This window comes from Zeugodacus cucurbitae, chromosome 2 (assembly GCF_028554725.1).
Source record: "Zeugodacus cucurbitae isolate PBARC_wt_2022May chromosome 2, idZeuCucr1.2, whole genome shotgun sequence".
Lineage (NCBI taxonomy): Eukaryota > Metazoa > Arthropoda > Insecta > Diptera > Tephritidae > Zeugodacus > Zeugodacus cucurbitae.
Window position 1 is genome coordinate 57,757,845 of NC_071667.1, and position 16,011 is coordinate 57,773,855.

A 16,011-nucleotide genomic window follows, 5' to 3' on the forward strand; every position below is an offset into this window, starting at 1 on the left:
TCGAGCTATCTTCATTATACTAAAGAGCCTTTTCGCACAGCCAAATAAATTGAGTACAATATGGTTATAATTGGAAAACCAGTTTTTGTCTTTCGCACAGCCGGCTACTCGATTAAAGATCAGCAGACATAAATTTTTATTTTTGCTGTTCATAAGAAGTTGATAAGGTTCATCAGTTGATTTTATCAATAAACACTACCAAATTTCCAGCATGGGCAATATAGAGTTGCATGCCAGTTTCAACTCAAATTACATTCGACTAAAAGTTAATGGAAAAGCTGTAATCGAGCAAAGATCGGTTAATTGATCAATTAACCCCTGTGCGAAAAGGTTATTAGTTTCATATTGAGCTAAATAAAAGGCTTGTCACTAAATAATCGAATTATTTAGTGAAGTCGAGACTGTAAAATAAACATAAGTTCGTAATGTCATCCTCAACGTGATAGACAGATGATTTGGTTCTCTTATCTACAAATACTATTATACTTTCTCTTTCGTCGTTTAATAAATTATATGTCAGATATTTTCCGAGGTTAAGATCACCAATATATATACTTTATATACATATATCATATACGTTATGGTCCAATGACCCTAAAACAAGCAGAATAGGTGAGTTGGTTTGGTATTCAACACATACATCAACTTACATAGTTCTTCCCAATAATGTGGGGGAGATATTGGATAACCTCGAACGTTTATCAGTCTCTTTCCTTTAGGACGTGTCATGTCGTAATATTGGTTGAGGTAACATATTGAATATACAATTATTAGGAGGCTGGATACTGATAAGCTGGATTTGAAGACACTTATATTAATTTTTATTGTATTTTCTGTTTGCTGAGAAACCCAAAACTCTGGCTTAAGTATAGGCCACCAGTGTGATATTTTCAAAAAATCGATTTTTTGCTTATTCGATAGTTTATATTTTCAAAAATATCCTGTGAAAGCGGTAAGATCGTATCTTGAATAGTTTTTGAATGGTAGCGTTCTAAAGAGTGACCGCCCGCAGGTGTAAGGAGCTATAGGCGAAATTTAAAACGCGTTTTCTCGAAACGATATTTTTCACAATTGCTTACATCATAAGTCAACGATTCATTGACCGATCGACTTCAAATTTAAACTGAATATTCTTTAATATATTTACTATATTTTTGATAGATTGAAAGATGTCAATTTGGCATTTAAAAAAGACCATTTTTTTTCAGAACTACGCCATTTTGTCGATTTTTGATATTTTTAAAAATCGTAGGTCATTGTATAGGAAATATATTTAACTTTAATATCCTTTCTGATTTTTTTTTTATTTCAGCAACTCATACGGGCGGAATCATGTCAGTAGTTAGGGAACTTTTTTTTTGCAACCTCCGAAGATAGCATATAACTACGTTATTTTTCAATATTTTGTATGAAGAATGTTGAATTGTAAGAAAAACTTCGAAACAATCGATCGAGTACTTTAAAAAAAAAAAAAAATCACGAAAATCGCCCCTTAAGGTCAATTCTGTATGATCTGTTACAAGGAATTCTCGTGTAAAAAAGTTATGGGGTTTCCTTCACAACGGCTTTAAATAAACGTTCGATCGGGCATTGAAAGCCCGGAATCTAGCAGTTAAAAAAACTTAGTACGGTAACGGTAGGCATCAATATCAAAAAGAATAGTATTTTGTTTGTTTACCTTCAAGCACATTTCAGCTACGTAAAATCATGTGAGACTACTATTTTGTTGTATAAATGGTATTAAGAGTCAGTTATATCCAAAAGGTTGAACAACCGATTATTCTTATTATAAATTTTAATTATATATGTTTATTATTACAAATCTAATGAAATTATTTTTTTTCTCTTTCGTTTCAGGTCTTACTGTTTAATACGCCATTTTCCGATTTCACGAACGAAACGAAAAAAAATAACTGTAACTAAACTATTTCACGACTAGTAATAAAAAATATGTAAGAAATATAAAAAAATATCGCATGCAATAAAAAATGCAAATCCAAACTCAAATTATATAATAATCATAATAAAAGTGAAGATAATCGAAAGTTGTTAGCGATAAACTGCATTTCGAACAACTTGCAGACAATAATTTTTTTTCTAATGTAATTTTAAAGCTTTTGCTACGCGTTTGCCTGTGTCTATGTTTGCCTGCTTGGGATTTAACAAAGTGTTGAAAGACGTATAAAAAAAAAAATTGAAGTATGTAGAGCAGAGCACTAAACAAGCGCAAGAAAACGGGAATATGAACGGCGAACAACAACATACAACATGCATGCATCAACAATTGCAACAACACACATTACAACAAAATATGTAAATTGTATATATATATGTGTGTATGTTTCTATGTGTTTATAATCGATAGATCATCGCTTGCAGCACACTTTCCCAACGATTATGCAAATCTCGGCGGCTGCAAGTGCACGCCAACAACATTTACTGCAATAAAAGCAGCTGACAGCCATTATATACATACATACATACATACATACCCATGAAGACACAGATTTACATAGGCAGACACATATCAATAGATATCTCAAACGAAAAAGTCAAAGACAACGCGCCACGTCTTTATCGCTGCGATTTCTGCCGTTGTTGTTGCTGCAGCTGCAGCGCGGCGCATTCACTGCCCACAACCCAATTATTTGACTCTCTCTCTATTCCCGAACAATTTTTATTGGTATTTTTTGTTTTTGTATTTTTAACATTTTTTCTACAAAATTTTCTTTTTACTTGTCTCATTTGCCTCTTCTTTTGCTATTTTTAGTGTTTTCTCGAGTGTGAGCGGCGGCGTGTAAAGTAGAGTAAAGTGAAAAATAATTGTGAAATGCAAATGAAATGAACTTTTCCGCTTTGTCGCCATTGTCGATCGAATTGGTTCTTAAGTGTGCCACTTTGTGCCTATTTTAGAGCCCCAAGTGCGAGGCGCGTGAGTGGGAAGCGGAAGGCGTGTACGACTCGATCTCGCTGCAACTTGTGTTAAGCGACGATAAAAAATTGTTGTTCTTGTTTTCTACACTTAATTCGACGGCTGCTACGTTTCGCGTTCTGAAATAAAGAAAGCCGCCACATTTGTGGAAATCTTTGAGAGAGAATTTCAAGAATTTCCCAAAATCCAAGTGGCAACTACATGTTGAAGTGTAGTTGAGTGTGTTGAAAGTGCGGAAAAGCTAACAAATAGCGACAGCCGGAAAAAACATACTTGAGTTGTTGTTATTCGTATTTAACGGGAATTGTGAAAACAATCAAAAGCGGTTTTTGAGAAAAATCTTCAAGCAGCAATATTAAAAACATAATCAAACATACACAAAATTAAAGCAAACATAAAGAAGATTTAACGAAATTTCAGCGGCAATCGACGAGACAATAATAACAACAACAAAATTCGTGGCAACAATTTGTACACGTTTGGCACGATGGAGGGCGGCTACGTGAATGAAGGTGAGTGCTAAAGTTAATGCACAAATAGATATGTGTATATATGCAATTATATATCTATATATATATGTTATCTTTAGAAAAAAAAAATTATTTTCAATTTTCATATGCAAAGTTTTATTTTTGTCCAATTTTTGTTTGCTTAAGTCTGCTTTTTTTCCGAACAAATATCTTAATTTTTAATAGACAAAAAAAATTTATTTGGATTGGATGGTTATCCAATAGGAACATATGCGGTGAGATTAGGCATCAAGTCAGACAAAAGTTGTTCAACCTGCTTGGCGGAAGCCGAAGAGGAATCATTCAAGTACTTCTTCCAGACTTCGTCAAACTAAAGTTAAAACACTTCGGTAGGCACAGCTTCGACAAACCCAACGAAGTGACTGCAATCGGCATTATCCGACTTAATAACTTTGTAATAGAGTCCAAGCGCTTTGTCGTATTATGAGGCTCTTGGCAATCAGTTAGAAGTGTTTGGGTGCCACATAGGACAGTCGATGCTCTCTAAGTTTGCAGATTCTCTGCAATTGCGGAGATCTACCCCTTGACCTAACTTAGTCCAACAGAATCACATAACTTAAAATATTACGTAATCCACCGAAAACCACTTCCCTATTTCTTTCCATTCTTGTATACTTCTCTATCGAATTCAGAAAACTTCCCATCCTGCGACGAAATAAGTAAATCTTTCCTGAATTTGACCGAATAATTCGGCTCACTGAATAGTATACATCAAGTTTTTATTTAAAAAAGAATTAACTGCTCAGTTGAATACTCCTTTTCACTCAATTGATGTCTCTTGTCTCAATGTTTTACCCCAAAATTGACTAACAGTGGAAATCTCTGAAGAATGTTCTTAGAACAGTGATCTCAGAATATAATTTTAAGAAAATTGGCTTAATGAGAAAGCAGGAACCAATAAATACTAGCACATTCGCTACTTCATTTGAAAATTTTCATATTTAGATATAGATGAAGGGGTTAGAGATCCCTGTTTCTGGCCAACAACAATTTAGTTTGTCCTCCAGGTAATGGGAAGGCCAAACTTCCAAATTACAATATTTCTTATAAAAAGTCATCAGTTCACAGAAAACCTCGTAATTTAATAGCGTGCGACCTTTACCACGTTGGACGAGGACTTAAATTCTAACTTAAAAGAAAAAAAAAATATTTTTTTATAAAAATTATTGTTGTTATAAAAATATGAAATATTTTACAATAGTTTTCGGAAATCCTATTGCATTGCACCCTGCTTCTTCATAGAATTGGTCTGTTTCGTCCCACCAACTATAATGGGAATGGTTGAAAAATATTGTAAATTCAAAAAATATTTCCTTTAACATTTGGCAACGAAGCGCACATTGAGCCAAAAAAGTGCCTTCTGTACCACGACATTTATGAAATATTTTAAATAATACTTATATGATTGAAGTGTATAGGTAAGTAAAGTGGATGTCAGATGACGCATCTAGGCCTTTAGAAGGCCAATTGTGAATTCACCGGAACTCGAATCCCCTTACACTAGAATGTCCTCTTTGAAGCTCTGTGTGGCTTTTATGAAGTTGAGCAACTCAACAAGTTTAATGTGCGCAACCTCCGAGATGTCGTCGAGAAAACCGTGTCCGATTGTTGTGATTATTTTCCTGTATAATGCTTTGCATTCACATAGAAGATGTATAACAGTCTCTCAGTAGTCATTGTTTGGTAACCCCAGTTTGTCGGCACTCCAACTAGTGTCCTTCCTTTTAAATTTCAGTAGCCGGCACGTACCGCCTTTATTCCAATCAGGCCACGTTTGCCTGCTAGTTGAGCAAATCATAGATTATTTCTACCGGGATTCATCCCAATCCATGACCTGCTTATCGACTAAGTGTCTACAAGTGTTACTGGGATCCAATTGTAATGCTGTGCCTAATCTGACTAGATCATCTGCTTCACAGTTACCTGGAATATCACTGTGTCTAGGCCCCCTTGGCAAGTTTATCGTGTAGTAAGAAGTCAGTACCATTGATTGCACATGGCTTTCTTTTATTAAGTGTATATCAGTGGTACCATTTTCCGCAAAATTTAAAATTGATTCATCAATTTTTTAAAAAATGTTCAAAAACTATTAAATTAAATTGCATTTTCGCATCGGCCAACAAAGCAGCATCAATCAAATATGATGTGCTTTGAGCGCGTTCAAGACCAGTGGTACTTGCATTCAAAGAAATTAGCTTTTCTGCCACTCACTACATACGCGCATTGTCTTTTGATGTGTTGCAACTTAAGTGGGCGTTATAAAGCAGACGGCAGACGGCAGTTGGCCCATGGAATGCAAATTTTTTACTTGATGTGCTTTGGTTTTGCATATGTTTGCTTTGTTCGCCGCAATTCACGCCCCTTCTTCTCTTTTTGCTTTTCTTTATTCTTGTTATGTCATGATCATGTTTATTGTTGTCTGCGTCATCGCCATTGTTTGTTTGTTTACAAGGCAAAGTCAGCCTAACCAAACTGATTACCCATCTGTCCGCCCAAGCAAGTTTTCATTCATTGCGAGCCAGCGAACGCATGTTCCACGCTGCGGACTGTCAAGTTGTCTCATGGCGCTGCTTGGTGGCCACAGAGGAATATATTTTTAAAAACATGAGTATAGTTGTGTGTATGTACATATATTTCAATGTTCTCTGCATTTATGTTTCGAAAATCATAAAATTTTTGAAACAAAAATGCAATTTTGACTTTGAAATTTTTTGTTACCCGCAGCTCCGGGCCTATCTTCTCTGTTACATTCATTAGCCTATTTATTTTTAAATAAAAAACATAAAATTATAAATCGCTTAACACGACGCAGCATCCCGATGTTAGTACATCGCAGAAGACACACGGCAGCAGCAGCTTGCTGTCGTCGAAGAAAGGCTCTTTGTGCGGCTACAACATTTGGCACCTGTGTTTATGACTCTTGCGCGTCCACACATGCACACATTAGACATTCTTTCACACTGCTAATGCACACATTTGTTGTTGTAATGCAGCAAATTGCTCATCGGTTGCATGTTAAGCTTTTGGCTTTATTGTCAAACATGTTGTTTCGTTTGGTTGCTGTTGTTGTGTTGTCACCGTTTGTGTTCTTTGCTGCCATGTCGAAGACAGATGAGCATTTATCCATCTTTACACAAGCGGTTAAACACAAAAACCAAAAACAACAACATTTTATTTAATGTGAGCAATATTTATTTTTGTGATGAGCACACAACGAAGCCGCACATAATTTTATTGCATTTTTGCGTGATTATTATTGTGTTTATTTATAGGCTTGTATTCATCGAAAAATGCAGAGGTGAAGACATCACTATTGGGTGACATTTTGAAAAAATCTGAATATTATTTTGTTTAAAAGTGTACAGAATAGAATTTTTTTCAGTTAGTCTAAGCATGTGAGAAATATAAATGATGTAATAAAGAGGATTGTCAGACCAAATTTATCTTATACCAAGTGTCTCCGGAACTCATTAGTAAAATCGACAACACTATAAGTGAAAATTAAAACCATGCGGGCTGAAGGAGATAAGCTACATATATGCTATAGAGTGATAGTGGAATCTTGAAATATTTTTATCAAATTAAGTTTCCCCCTAGAAGATCTATAATCGATATATACATGTGAATTCAGGCACTCCTTTCTGGTTTTTCTTTCTAATCATCTCATCTCTTCTCATCTCTTACAAAATGAACCACCTCAAATATATCATTAGAGAACCAACTATTTAGATCGAGCCAACGTATTTAAAATTTTGGATTTGGTACTACTGAGGGATAGGCTACAAATACCATAGTTGAAAAAGTGGTCCAAAGCATCCTGAAATATAAATGGTTTCTGTGAGGGTCCCGGTTTCACTAAATTTTGGATGAATTTCTTCCAAAGCTACCTAAATTAGATTTTGAAAGTATAATTATGTTGTTGTCTTCAATATCCGAAAAAAATAATAATAATTCGCTTTTCCTCTAAATCGTTTTAATAATCGGTTCGTTTGATTTATCCACAAATATGACTTCAGGATTATTACTTCTTTCATTCTGTATTACTACATATATGCTTTTATTAAATTATAATCAATTATTAAGTTGCATGCCGTGAATATTCAAATAATGTTTATCAATATTCATTAACAAATATTTGAAAAAAAAAACTAAATAATACTTTTACTAATCCACCTAATATTTACTTATTTCCATGCCTGTACATTTACTAACATTTGCATTTCTTCATTGCAACTGTGCATAGAAGATTCGGATGCAATAATGGGAGTGGAGAGTCCAGGTAATTAAAATCGTCATAGTTTTGTATTGGTATATGAATTTGAATTTAAAAAATAATAATTATAAACAAATGTATTTATTTTTTTTAAATATGTATTTAAATATATAAATAAGGGCGAAGTACACAAGTTTTTTTTAATAAAACAAAAACGGTTTGGGATATCAATGAAATTCTTTATTCCTGTGAAAGTACGATTCGACGTCATTCTGTTTGGAACCCGATCACGAGCCCGCTTTCAGAAGTCCAGACGCTGAACCCAATTTTCGACGGTTTTCAAGCATAAGTCGGCCGATACTGCTGAAATTTCTCGTTCGATATTCGTAAGAAGTTCATCAATCGTCGCTGTCTTGTTGACATAGACCATATATGTATACATATGTACTTGACGTAGCCCCACATGAAATAGTCTAACGGCGTCAAATCGCATGACCGAGGCGGCCAATTGACTGGGCCTTTACGTGAGATCACAAAACTTGATTTTCAATAAATCGATTGTGACATTCGTTGTGTGGCTTGTGGCGCTGTCCTGTTGGAACCATGTCCAAGTCCTTATCATCCAATTCGGGCCAAAAAAATTCGGCTATTATTGAGCGGTAGCGATTTCCATTCACAATAACGTGAATCATCACGAAAGAAGTACAGCTCCATGACGCCGCCAGCCCATAAACTGCACCAAACCGTTTGCTTTATTTTGTTTCATTAACAATTTTGAAAAAACTTTTCGAAGTTAATATCACTTAAAGAGAATGAGAAATGAGGTCAATTTCAGCATTTTTTTATTTCCTATTGATTTCTTTAAACCTATTTATGAGCAGACTTGTCTCTAATATTTATGAGTAGATATAATGAGTATGAGCCCCACCTCGATTCCCAGCGATTGTTTTACCTTCTCTTCAGTTCTCCACATGTGTCCATTCAGTGGTATTTCTATCGATCAGGAAAGTTTGACAAACATTAACTATATGAGGCAATTGGTGGTTTCTACATCAAATAATGAGAAATATTCTGCAAAAATGAATTCAATGTTGTTATTCTTTAATATCACCGTTTTCAATCAAAACATATATTTAAAAGAAAAACTGTTTACAACACCACATAACACCACATATCCCTATTCGAACCTGTATGTAAATCGCGAACCATATTGCAAAAAAGGTATACACATACCTCAATACCCATCAAACTCTTTTGTATATCTTAAACTGTTACCCACTTTACCATATTCAAATAACATCCGTCCATAGTCTTCTCTTAATCCCACATAAAACTCACTGCTAACGCTGAACTCGTAAATTAACTCAATTGACAGCTATAAGATCTAATGACCTGTCAAAAGAAACAAGAATCGCTTAATTTTCTTCTATAGACCAAATGAATCGCATTCAAAGCACCAAACACTATTTATTCGTCAGTGTCACCAAGCTATTGCCGTTGCCATCACATTCAAAAGCATACACCAGGCAGTAGAAGCTCTTACTCAAGTATCAGCATCAGTTTACCTTACAATAGGAAACCACAACAGAAGAAATTGAGAGAAAAAACCCGTAACATTTGTATTGTTGCGCACGTGGCATGCCACACTACACCTTCAACGCCCACTGACTGTCTAGCTTTGTTGTGACAACAATTGCTTTCAAATGCAATGAATGCGCTTTGGGCGGTCGATTTTACGGTGTAGTTCACATTTTATCTCACTGCTCCGCTCCACTCGCCCCCACTGCAGGTGACACAAGTATATATGTATACCTTCACAAAACCTTCTGAATCCAATTGTTTATAAGTTAGTAGTTCTTCTCTCTTCAATTGTTCTGGAGCAGAGGAGTATAGCGCTTCATAGCATCAATATGCTTTTTTTGTTATTCTTTTCCAATTCATTTTACTATCTTCCATTTAATGTTCTGATATTTGTGTTTTAATAAATTTGTTTGTCTGCTGAGTGGTTATGTAACTTGTGGGTTCATTGTATTAATAATGTTGTTTATTTCATTTTCAAGGGCTTATTGTAAATTAAAAGTTCAATTTATTTGCATTTTATGTGTATCCAAAGTGTTTATTACGATTTTATTATATTGAAAGGAAATTGGAAAATTTTCAATGGGAAATAAATGTTCGATAATTCAAATATGTAGATATGTAAGATAAATGCATGGGAAGATTTTTTTAAATCGAGCCAAAATTTGTATGCTCTTCGCAATGTTATTATTCCACAGAAAACTCAATAAATAAAATCATCGAAGTAACTTTAGTATCAGTAACTTAACACTTGGCATGTATTTATTGAGTGGATATATCTAGATAAGTGCTAGTCTATGTTTCTCAGCGAATCCTATTCTTACGGTCATAATGACCCAAGCTTACTTGAAAGCAAAAAATTCCGAAAAATGATATTCCTCTAGTTAGGTTATCAACGAGTATTTGAAGTTAGAAACAATGAGAATATAGTTATTCTGAAACCTAAAATAATTCAAATATGGTATGGTCAGTATATAAAAAACCCCAAATCTAATCCTATGTAAACCGAAAAAGCTCCTAACTACTCCATATATGAGAAACATGCAAGTTTCTAGCCCAAATATATTTAATAACTTAGAATAAAACTAGTTTAAAGATAATTGAGATTACTGAATAGTCAAAGTGCCATTCTTTACTTCGCCAGGGAATAGAATGTTAAATGCAGATACTTCATATCATTTTTTCCAAATTGACAGTAAATTTGACAAAAAACAAGACTCAGCTCAACACATTGATCATTTATATATATACTTTATAGGGTCTCCGACGATTCCTTCTGGGTGTTACAAACATCGTGACAAACTTAATATACCCTGTCTGTTCAGGGTATAATAAGCTGTTTACTGAGGTCACTTTAGTCTAAATTACTAAATGACGTCACGTCCTCTAAAATATTATCAGAAGTTTACTTTTAATGTTTTAAAAGATCGATTCGTAAAATGAGAAAAAAATACCAAAGCAATCTAACAGTTATTGAATCTGACGTATCGTGGTTTATCACCTCTCATTAAGCTGACGTTAGTCATTTACCTCAACTCAATCGTAGTAATTTATTTAATATTTTAATAATAGCTATAAAAATCGTGTTAACACCCGGATCAGAGAATAACAATTGAAGCTGTAGTGTATTGATTAACATTGTTTTGTAATTATATTATTAACTGCTGTCGTATAATAATAATAAAAGTAAATTCGCCACTTCCATAAAATACTTTATTAGTAAATTACTTTATTGGCGATAAACTCGCTATTAAACTATTATGGCTATTGAGTCCAGATTAATAGGCATTTACATTAACAATTAGAGTAATTTAATAATAACACAGGCCACACAAAACAAAATTATTAATCCTCATTACACGGGGGTTTTCGATTTGACGTTACTTTTTTGGTTACGAATTTGACGTTACTTTTCAAAAATTCAAAAAGACGGGTACAATTTAAATACGCATAATTTTGGATGCACCATCTAGGACTTTGAAAAACCCACACCAGTTTCATAATCAGCGACTCCGTAAACATCCGTGTAACGAGTTTCAAGCGAATCCAATGAAATTTTCACAAACGCGTCCACCATTTTGAATTTTGAAAAACTCGAAACCAGATTCGAGTTTCAAACGAATTAGATGAATTTTTACAAAACTGCACACCATATTGTTTTTTTTTTTGGTTCGGATTGTGTCAAAGCACTGATCGGATGGGGTTAAATTTACCTCGGATTTAGATTTAATGACTCCAAAAACCTAAGATACATATAGTAAGACCTCCAGGTCAGAACCAACATTTTTTTTGTGTGGCTGTGTAATCTATGATGCGACGTCACTACGATGAGAGCTGATACAAAAATAGCAAAAAACACAGAAGACTTTGTTTCTTTAATCATACGTTGTTGGAGAGCTAAAAAGTCAAACTTGAATTATATTTCGAGAATTTTTACTATTAATACAGTCAAAAATGCGAATCGCCCTAAGGCCTTTGAAGTCCCTTAATCTACGATAAATTCGTTACTATAACATTGAATGATTCTAAATCAGTCAACATTGGTTTCTCTGAGCTACTACTACTGGCGACTAGTGTAATAATTTACAAATTTATTTGAGTACTAGAACACCATTCTATGATTGAAATCCCATTCGCTCGTATTTCGATTGGCAATATCATCGGGTGAGTGATTTAAATCCTCATATATTGGTATTCCAATTCTATCATAAGTATATTTCATAACGATTCGTAATTGTAAACGAAACAACCATACATACATATATTCAATTCAATATATGGTGGGAGACCAGAGAAGACCTTCTTTCTTTGATTGAATACAAACTAGGGACACAGATGACGAATTTCAGTATATTTCCAAGCAAAGTCAAGTTTCATATTTTTATAGAAAAACATGTTGTTGAACTTTGCACTGGTTTAAGCCCAAATGGAAAGTATTTAGGGACTTAAAAATATTGAAAAAATATTTAAACTTCGTTCCATATTTAGTCTGTTAATATTGTATAGAAAATCAATCAAACCTTATAAAGTTGCTAGGTGATTATGATATCGTAAAAACTTCTTTATGTGAAGCGTAAAATTATTTAGAGTGTCTTATAGGTTTATATTTTATCAGGAAGCGCAAATATTGATTTCCCTTTAAAATTTTAGTTTAAGATTTGATATTGAATACTGTAAATAACTGCAGAAACATTTAATTTATGGGTCAATATGAACCAGAATCAAGGTCGCAGAGTTAAGTAAGATTAGATTTATATAGTGTTAAAATGAAAACTTACGCCTATTAATTTCTTACAAAAAGACTTTCAAATACTAAAGTCTATGAAATCATTATACTTTCCGGTCCATATGACATGCCGGGTCAAATATAAGTGCATATTCACTGGAAATGAAATTACAAGCCAGTAAATTCAAAATAAATTGGGTCTCAGGTGCTTATTTGCCACTGAATTTACTCAAGCGCTTACTTAAGTACTTATCCATCAACTTGTTTATTTGCTTACTCATTGTGTTGGCAATCGAATTGTGACTTTTTCGACTTTTTGCCGCGCTCATTCCTTGCGAGAAATTACGACTATGACAGCTGACAGCGGTTTTTGGGTCAGCAGCACAGTGTGTGCCAAATCTACGTGTACACTTGTGTGTGTGTGTATTGACGTTGGATGCACTTTTGCGCCAACAACAACAGAACTAACGAAAAAATGATGTCATGTTCACGGTGAATTTGCATCTAAAATGCAATGAAGAGTCAAGTGAACGAGGAAAAAGAAAAGGCACACACACTCGCACATATTTATTCATTCAAGTGGGGAATTGTGTTATTGACAGTGGCCATTGCTAGTGGCAAACACATGTGGCATATACACTGCCAGGCCATAAATTCAAAATGTGCCGCCGACAATTGTGGTTCACGGCTTAAGTAGCTTAAAATCACTTTGAAATTCCGTTGATTGTTGATCCCAGCTGCCTGTGTGCCCTTCTTGGAACTTATTTCGTTGAAGTTGTTTATTATTACTCTCTTTTTGTTGGTTTTTCTGTCACATTTTAATTAATGGTTTTATGGTCTGTATTTTTGGCAAGTCTCAATTGTGGCAAGTTAGTTGTGTGTGTTGTGGCCCTGTTGCAGCTACATAGCTCGCCGCTGGAGCGCATTGCAGACGGCTGATGTCATCGCCGACAAAGTTCATACGATATTTTTGCGAAGACGTGTCTGCGTTGTGACGCTGTTTTTATGCTGTCTTTCAAGGATGCCCCTTTTTCGGTGCGCTCATTGCCTGCTTGTGAACCTACACAAACCTCATGCACAAATGTATGAGATATTTTCATATGGATCACGTTTCGTTTGAAAGTCACGCAGAAAGCGGTGTTGTTGTTATTTTCGACTTTTAAGCTTTTTAATAAACTCAAATTTCATAAGGAGCTTACTTTTTTAGTATGCTTATTTGGTGGAAACCCGTTTTTTGTGCATGTGTATGCATTTATCCAAGCGGAACGAGAATTAACTTCCAAAATCGAAATGAAGAGAATTTGTTTCACTCCTGTGTAGATTCGCCCGAATGGAGTTTAGTACAGCGGATGCGAGAAAGCATATGAAAAAGAACGAAACTCCCTTTTAAGTAGAAAAAAAAAACGCTCTGAAATATTTTGAAATTAACGAAAACTATTCTGATCTGTTCGCACGACAGCTGCATTGTGGGAAAAAGTATGATTTTTTTGGTGAAAGGTTGATGTGGTTGTTGTGCTTGTTCTTAGAACAGTCTTTTATAAATTCTTAAAAGCAACTGCTCCAGCGCCTTGTTGTTTTGGTTCCTCATAAGCATTACCCAAATAGTTTCCAGACCAGAAGTGCTGCTGTGATAACTGTACTTGACATCATATAAATCTGACCTGATATTAATCTGGTTTCGTATCTATTACGGAGACCGACCACTTTTGAAACTTACAAATAAAACTACAAAAGGCCGATACAACTGCGTTCGAACACTGGCAAACAGCAGGGGCTTAGATCTCATTTCTCTAGATTCAATACCAACTGAAGATGAACGATTTTGAGGGAAAGAATATAATACGAACTGTCTTCTTCAATCAAAGATCAATCAGAAATATATGTAGATGAACATTTTATTTCAATAAGTGATCTTGGTAAAAGTAAGATACATGTATATACATCTTCTCTTACATGTTCTCTTGGAAAACCGAGCTATACGACATTAGTGACAATAACGAACGTGTTGTTATTATTAAAAAAGTCCAATGGACCCATGCGTATACCTTGGCTTATCCATAGCATGTTGATAACTAACATGAAGGACTAAAACGAACTCGCAGAGAAAACAATAAACGATAAGTTTTTTCGATTTATACCAGAAACTCGTTTATTGCATTGGGTTCCCATTCTAATTCATAAAGAGAACCCTTATATTACCAGGATCCTATTAATTTATGGTCCTCCAATCCAAATGGATATTCGATGCTTAAGAGATTATAATTTTCATAACAAAATTGATTTTGAAAGAACGCCTGTCGCGTAGTATTCGTCCGAGCATAAGAACACTCTACTAGATATTATTTGACACCATTTGATTAAATTAAATATCTTCCCATATCCCAAAGCCCATACAACCATTGTCAATCAATTAAATTTTGCAAAACCATAAGCCAGCTTTCCAATCAACAAAGGAGCTGCACTCATTCTCACATTATACACTACACTCAAGTATGTATCTTTATAAGCGCTGAAGCACTCTCACTTTAATCTCTACTGACACTTGGATAGACAGTTGAAAACCACTCATTCAAAGCAATCACAAGTGGCTGCTGCACATCATTTATCCCATAAATATGGTGGCATTTTCAACGACAAGTGTGATTTTAAAAGATCACACATCACATTTGCCTACAAGAAGACTACCAGAAGACTTTGCCACCCGTGTGGCCACAACGTTATGCGGCTTTCTTACTCCAAAGCCGCTTAGCTTGCCGTCTTTACAGCACCTCTTTAAACTCCACCTCGGTGAAACTCAAAGTTCACTTAACCTTAAACTGTTCGCTGTACGAGAAATAAATTGCAAAAGTGTTATTCGATACTGACAGTTAGAGGTAGGGATACAACAATTGACAGTCAGCTAGACAGCGTGCAGAATAGGAGAGAGAAGTAAAAATAGAATAAGATTGACATTAATGCGAATGAGGCTGTTGGACATTGAGACCGGGCACTGTGTGAGGACAGTTGATGGATTGATGTCTTGTTCGTTAGTCAGCTGTTTGGCGTGAAAAATGACATAAGTGACACATCGTTTGGTAGAAAATAAAAACAATATTTATATTTTTTATATTTTCATTAGTAGATTATGAACACATTAGTTCTTTAGGTAAATATTTTATGCAAAATTTTCCTATGAGTAATATAACATGTAATATTGCATCATGTCGATTGTATTACTGATCTTGGTCGTGAAACTAGTATTTTTTATACTCTCGCAACAAAGTTGCTAAAGAGAGTATTATAGTTTTGTTCACATAACGGTTGGTTGTAAGTTCAAAAACTAAACGTATCTAGAGTTATATATGTCAAAATGATGGGGATGACGAGTAAAATTCAAATCCGGATCCGGAAACTTGGTTCTCCTTTTTTGGCATCATAAGAAGGTTACGTTCGAAGATGGTCAAAATCGAACCACTGCCACCCCACAAAATGGCGATAACTGTAAACATATAAAGAGCTATAACTAAAATATTGTACAAATTAAGCTATAGAA

General features: G+C 34.6%; 1 protein-coding gene across 5 annotated transcripts in view; it reads left to right on the forward strand.

Annotated features, from left to right (window-relative positions):
* Nucleotides 1-16,011, forward strand: part of LOC105214560 (aminopeptidase N) — a 134,840-nt gene that overhangs the window by 44,505 nt on the left and 74,324 nt on the right. For 3 of the 5 annotated variants that reach the window (XM_029041877.2, XM_054225247.1, XM_029041878.2), the window contains exon 2: nucleotides 2,771-3,444. In XM_029041877.2, coding sequence (XP_028897710.1) covers nucleotides 3,420-3,444 — 25 coding nt within the window. In that variant the 5' untranslated portion in view covers nucleotides 2,771-3,419. Of the gene's footprint in view, nucleotides 1-2,770; nucleotides 3,445-7,705; nucleotides 7,742-16,011 lie in introns of all 5 variants that reach the window. The other 2 variants (XM_011188058.3, XM_029041876.2) reach the window with 2 other exon arrangements.